This window comes from Crocuta crocuta, unplaced genomic scaffold (genome assembly GCF_008692635.1).
Source record: "Crocuta crocuta isolate KB4526 unplaced genomic scaffold, BGI_CrCroc_1.0 scaffold69-1, whole genome shotgun sequence".
In the NCBI taxonomy this organism is placed as follows: domain Eukaryota; kingdom Metazoa; phylum Chordata; class Mammalia; order Carnivora; family Hyaenidae; genus Crocuta; species Crocuta crocuta.
The window spans coordinates 1704513-1710512 of record NW_027551577.1 but is presented as its reverse complement, the minus strand read 5'-3'; the positions used below and the strand labels follow the sequence as shown (position 1 = coordinate 1710512).

The 6000-nt window shown below is 37.7% G+C and overlaps 1 protein-coding gene across 2 annotated transcripts in view; it reads left to right on the top strand.

Annotated features, from left to right (window-relative positions):
* NR2C2 (nuclear receptor subfamily 2 group C member 2) overlaps nt 1–6000 on the top strand; it is a 65646-nt gene that overhangs the window by 31288 nt on the left and 28358 nt on the right. The window contains exons 1-2 of one of the 2 annotated variants that reach the window (XM_077751568.1): nt 3451–3554; nt 4867–4977. In XM_077751568.1, coding sequence (XP_077607694.1) covers nt 4906–4977 — 72 coding nt within the window. In that variant the 5' untranslated portion in view covers nt 3451–3554; nt 4867–4905. Of the gene's footprint in view, nt 1–3450; nt 3555–4866; nt 4978–6000 lie in introns of those variants that run through there. The other variant, XM_077751567.1, reaches the window with a different exon arrangement.

Sequence of the window (6000 nt, the reverse complement as noted above, 5' to 3'; positions counted from 1 at the left end):
GTCGGGCTCTGTGCTGACTGCCAGCTCAGAGCCTGGAGCCTGTTTCAGTCTGTGACTCCCTCTCTCTCTGACCCTCCTCTGCTCATGCTGTTTCTCTCTCTCTCTCCTAGAAATAAATAAAAAACATTAAAAAAAAGATTAAAATTAAAAAATAAATAAATAAATAAAATTTAGTTTATTTGATATTAGTACAGCCACCTGTGGTTCTTTTGATTACTATTTGTATGGAATATCTTTTTCCTTCCTTTCATTTGCCATGTATTTGTGTCATTTGGTTCTATTTCTGTCCAAATAGAGTTCTAAAATGACTCTCTTGTAGATAGTATATAGTTGGAACATGAGTTTCTATACATTCTGCCAATCTCTGTTTCAAATGGAAAGTTTAATGTATTTGCATTTAGAGAATTACGGCAAGGAGGGACTTCTGTAATTTTGTATGTTTCTCATTATTTGTTTTTCTTGTATGCCTTATAAAGCTTTTTTGCCCCTCATTTCTTGCATTCCTATCTTTTATATTCAGTTGACTTCTTTTTGGTAGTAAAATGTTTAAAATCTTTCTCCTTTGAGCCTTTTCTATATATTTTTTAGCTATTTTCTTTGTGGTTACCATAGTAGTTATATTTAACATCCATTCACTCTAGTTAGAATTTATACGAACTTAACTTCAGTGATACACATCTTTGTACATTATGTGTCCCAAAACATAAGCTAATAATTCTTTTAAATGCATTATGTAGAAAGCAAGATTTGGAGTTGCTAACCAGACTTAAAATAATACAAGCTTTTACACTAAATTGAGGTTCCCTTGTATGTGATTTGCTTCTCTCTCACTGCTTTCAAGATTGTCTTTGTCTTTTGAAAGTTTGATTATAATGTGTCTTTGAGGTCTTCTTATTTAGAGTTCATTGAGCTGCTTAGGTATTTATATTTATATCTTCACATTTGGGGAATGTTCAGCCATTATTTCTTCAAATATTCTCTCTGCTCTTTTCTCTCTCCCTCCTCCTAATGGACTCCCACAGTGCATATGTTGGTCTCCTTGATGTCCTACAGACTCCTTAACAACGCTCTGGTCAGCTTTCTTCACTGTTTTTGTTGTTCTGTTTTACTTTTCAGGCTCTAATTTCCATTGTTTTCAAGGTTTTTAATTCTTATGCTTGATCATATCTGATTTTGAATCCCACTAGTGAATTTTTCATTTCAGTTATTTTACTTTTCAGCTCCATAATTTATTTTTTGTTTCTATTTGGGTTTTTTGGTTCTGGCTTCTGCCCCATCTTCCTTTAGTTCTTTGAGTAACTTTCAGAGAGTTGTTTTAAACTCTTCGTGTAGTAGACCTGACATCAGAGATTTTTCAGCAATCATTTCTGTTGATTTATTTTTTTCTTTTGAATAGCCCATACTTTCCAGTTTCTTTTTATGCCTTGTGATTTTTTGTTGTTGTTGATAACTTGATAATTTGAATCTATTAATTTGGTGACTCTGGGAATCAGATTCTCCTCCCTTCCTAGAATTTGCTGTTTTTGTTGTTTTTATTTTTGTTTTGTTTTGTTTTTAATTTTTTTTTATATTTTTTATTTATTTCTAGGAGATAGAGAGACAGCGTGAGCAGGGGAGGGTCGGAGAGAGAGGGAGATACAGAATCTGAAATAGGCTCCAGGCTCTGAGCTGGCAGTCAGCACAGAGCCCGATGCGGGGCTCGAACCCACGAACCGCGAGATCATGACCTAAGCGAAAGTCGGACGCTTAACCGACTAAGCCACCCAGGCGTCCCTATTTTTGTTTTTTAATGTTTAGGCTGTCTCTGTGCTGAGGATCATCCTGACATATAAATTTAAAGTCTTCTGAGGTCTTTTCTCAGACCTGTGCCTTTCCCTTGGTGTGTGCAGTCACTGTCTAATTTTCTCTGTATTACATTTGTTCTTGAATGTCCATGTCTTTAATGTTTGGGTCTCAAAAGAGGAAAAATAGAGGAGTGGGGAGAAATAATCCAGGCCTTTAAAAAGGCCCCTGGAAGTCACTCATGATAGAAATAGAGGGGCTTGCCGCAATAGGGGGAAGTATAGCAACAATGGCTGTCTCTTTATCTGCATCTCTGTGAGCAGAGGTAGCAGTCAGCAGCTGGAGCACACATTCCACGTATTTGTGGAGGAGAAGGATCCTTTTACCCACCTGGGCTCCCGCAAGCTGTTTCAGGAACATGGGCACAGCTGCCAGCTTCAGAGTAGAGGTGGAGGATGGGCAACTGCTACTGTGCTAGAGCCGAAATCGACAGAAACTAACTATACATTATTGTCCAAGCCTTCCCCTGGAAGGTGCAAGCCTTCAATATCCAGTAGATTCCAGAGTTCCAAAATAGTTGTATTCAGTCAGATTCTACCTGTACAGTTAAGGTTTGTTGGGGAGACGGATTCTTGGTGCTTCCCACTCTGCCATCTTCTCCCAGCGTCCTTCCCCTCTCGAGTTAATATATGCTTGGATAATATGAGGGAGGGTGCAGTTTCTTTCATGTAGTATGTTGTGTCCAGTTGCTTCATCACCATCACCAAGAAAAGACTCTCTTTTCCCCATTGAGTCGTCAGGGCACTTGTGTGAAAATCATCCAACCATATATGTGAGGGTTTATTTCTGGGATCTTTATTCCATTTTATTGGTCTAAATATCTGTTCTTATGCCAGTGCCACACTGTTTTGGTTATTGTAGCTTTGTGATAGGTTTTGATATCAAGAAGTATAAGTCCACCAACTCAAAAAAATTAATGATTGTTTTGTTGGGTTTTTTAACAGCTTTTTTTTTTTTTCCAAGTAATCTCTACAGCCAGTGTGGGGTTCAAATTCACAACCCCAAGAACAGAGGTTGCATGCTCTACCAATTGAGCCAGGCAGGCACCCCAAAACAATTGAAGATTGTTTGGGCTATTCTGATTGCCTTGGATTTTCATATAAAGTTTAGGGATCAGCATGTCAATTTATTCAGTAAAGGCAGCTGGAGTTGTGATAAGAATTATGCTGAATCTGTAGATCAATTTGGGTAATATTAAGAGCTTAACAATATTAATTTCCTGATCCATGAACACAGATGTCTTCTTATTTATTTAGGCCTTCTTTAATTTTTTCCAATGATGTTGTGTAGTTTTCAGTGTATAAGTGTTACACCTCTTTCGATGTATTTATTCCTATTTTTATTGCTCCAGAGATGGGAATACTTCCTTAATTTCATTTTCTGGTTGTGCCTTGCTGATGTATAGAAATACAGTTGATTTTTGTATGTTGATCTTCTGTCTTCCAACCTTGGGACTCATTTACTAGCTCTAATAATTTTTTTTTTAGGGTTTTCTCTATGATCATGTCATATCATGATCATATTCTCTGTAAATAGAAATAGTATTCCTTCTTTGCTTCCAAGTCTGAATCCTTTTCTTTCTTTTTCTTCCCTAATTGCTCTGTCTAGAAACTGCAGTACAGTGTTGAGTATACGTGGCAGAAGAGACATGTTTGTCTAGTTCCTGATCTGAGGAAGAAAGCTGTCAGTCTCACCATTAAGTGTTGTTAGCTGTGAGTATTTTATAGATAGTCTTTATTAAATTGAGAACTTAGTTTCTGTTTCTAGTTTGTTGAGTGTTTCCATTATGAAATGGCGTTGGATTTGCATTTTGTCGGAGGTTTTTCTGTGTTTGTCCTCTGTTAATATAGTGTATTACATTGTTTAATTCATATGGTGAGCCAACAGTGCATTTCTGGGGTAAATCCCACTTAGTCATGGTATATTATTTTTTATATGCCTCTGGATTCAGGTTGCTAGTATTTTGTTGAGGATTGTTAAATCTATATTCATAAGGAATTTTGGCCTGTAGTTTTCTTTTCTTGTGATGTCTTTGCCTAGTTTTGGACATAGAATGAATTTGAGGAGTGTTCCCTCTTCTGTTTTTTGGAAGAGTTTGTAAAGCATTGGTTCATGATGTACTTTTATTCAAGGAAAAATATCTGCCCACTTCAGGTGCCCAGGTGACTGACTCAGAACCTTGAATGTTGCCTTTTGGTGAATATTGACTAAATTCCAGACCTTTGTATAACTGATGGGCTTTTCCCAGCCCCATCCCAGGGGGCTGGGAGGTGCCAGGACTCTTTCACAAGTACTAATCCCAGTAGTTTTCAATGTACTGCTGGGTTTTTTACTATCCTCTATGGTGTTTGCAAGAGCCTTTCTTCTGGAAACTGTCATCTTAAAGGAGTGTTTTACAGCTGGTTTTGGAGACAGTGAAAACATTCAAATACTTCTAAAAAGTTACTTTAGTAGCTTTTTATTTTATGAAAGTTGTATGAGCATATTTGAAAATTCCTGTGTTTTTGTGGGGAGGGTAGTCTTATTTGAGGAGGGGTTGGTTGGTTGGTTGGTTTTTGCATTTTCCACATTAGAAATAGCTCTTTTAAGGGGCACCTGGGTGGCTCAGTAGGTTAAGCGTCCGACTTCGGCTCAGGTCATGATCTCAGGGTTCGTGGGTTCGAGCCCCGCATCGGTCTCTGTGCTGACTGCTAGCTCAGAGCCTGGAGCCTGCTTCAGATTCTGTGTCTCCCTCTCTCTCTGACCCTCCCCTGCTTACGCTATCTCTCTCTCTCCTTCTCTCTCTCTCTCTCAGAAGTAAATAAAACATTTGAAAAAAAAAAAGAAATAGCTCTTTTAAGATTGTATTTTCTTATGGCCATCCCGTGGCAATATCTCGTTGGTTTCTGTGTCATTCTGGGTCCAAATACCAGAATTACTCAAGTGTATTACTCAAAGCCACAGTGAAAGCAAGAAGATGGTCTTCAGCTGCTACTGGATATTTTTGTAAGCCCCATTGTGATCCAGCCCACTTTTTGCACACAGGTACCACGGACACAGACCTCTCGGCCGGAATCTCCAGGGATGACCAGCCCCTCCCCACGCATCCAGATAATCTCCACCGACTCTGCGGTAGCCTCACCTCAGCGCATTCAGGTACTTGCACCAATCCCACTTGGTTCCAGCCTTCTGAATCCTTTCTAGAACAAACCTGCCTTCCGATATCACTAAGGAGTGGAAGTCAAGTTCAGCACCCCACTTTTTAGCTATTTTGACCTTGAAAGTTAACTTTTCAGTGCCTTACTTTTTTCATTTAGAAAATGTATGTGATAGTAGTACTTACTCATAAGGTTATTGTGAGGAATCAGTCAATGAGATATTGCTTATAAAGTGCTTAGAACAGTGATTGGCACATCCTAATGTTCAGTATGTACTAATTATCTATTACTATAACCATTATCACTAGTGTTATTATTAACTAATTGATATGCATTTATGGGAAGTTTAGTCTTCCCCAGGACTCTGAAGCTGCCTCTGGCCCATTGAACAAAGGGAAGAGATGTGTATTGAAATCTTGATCAACAAGCCAAGAGGAAGGAATAGATATATTGATGACACAGATTAAAGACTCATAGTTACCTCAGCAAGCTGAACACAAGACCAAACCAAAAAACATGAACAAAGATGAATGGCAGAAAAAACATTAATTACATAATATGAATTTGAGAGACTATCAGGGCAGACAGGTAATTTGAGTGAATGAGTAAAATGGTTGCTTTCAGTTTACAGTTTATTCCAAGCTTGGTGTAAATGAACAATATGATATCGTAACTAGATAATTTCTATAATGTTTATACACTCTTACAAGTGATTTTATGAGCTATCTCTTAAAAAGTAATCGTCGAAGAGTTCTAATAAGTAAAATGAAAGAAGCTAAAGATTATATTCCCATTATGTCTGTGTTGTATATTTTTGTCATAAACACTGAAGCTCATATAAGTCATTTTAACTTCACACCAGCAGGAAACACATATCTGAGTGTTTGGAAATTCAGAAGTAGTGGGCCCAACATTATAGAGGTTTTACTATTCCTCAGAATTAGGAACTTTACAGCTGAATTATTTTTTCTCTTTTGTTTTGGTCATTGTGACTTGAAATGGGTCCTTTATAGTTTTATGT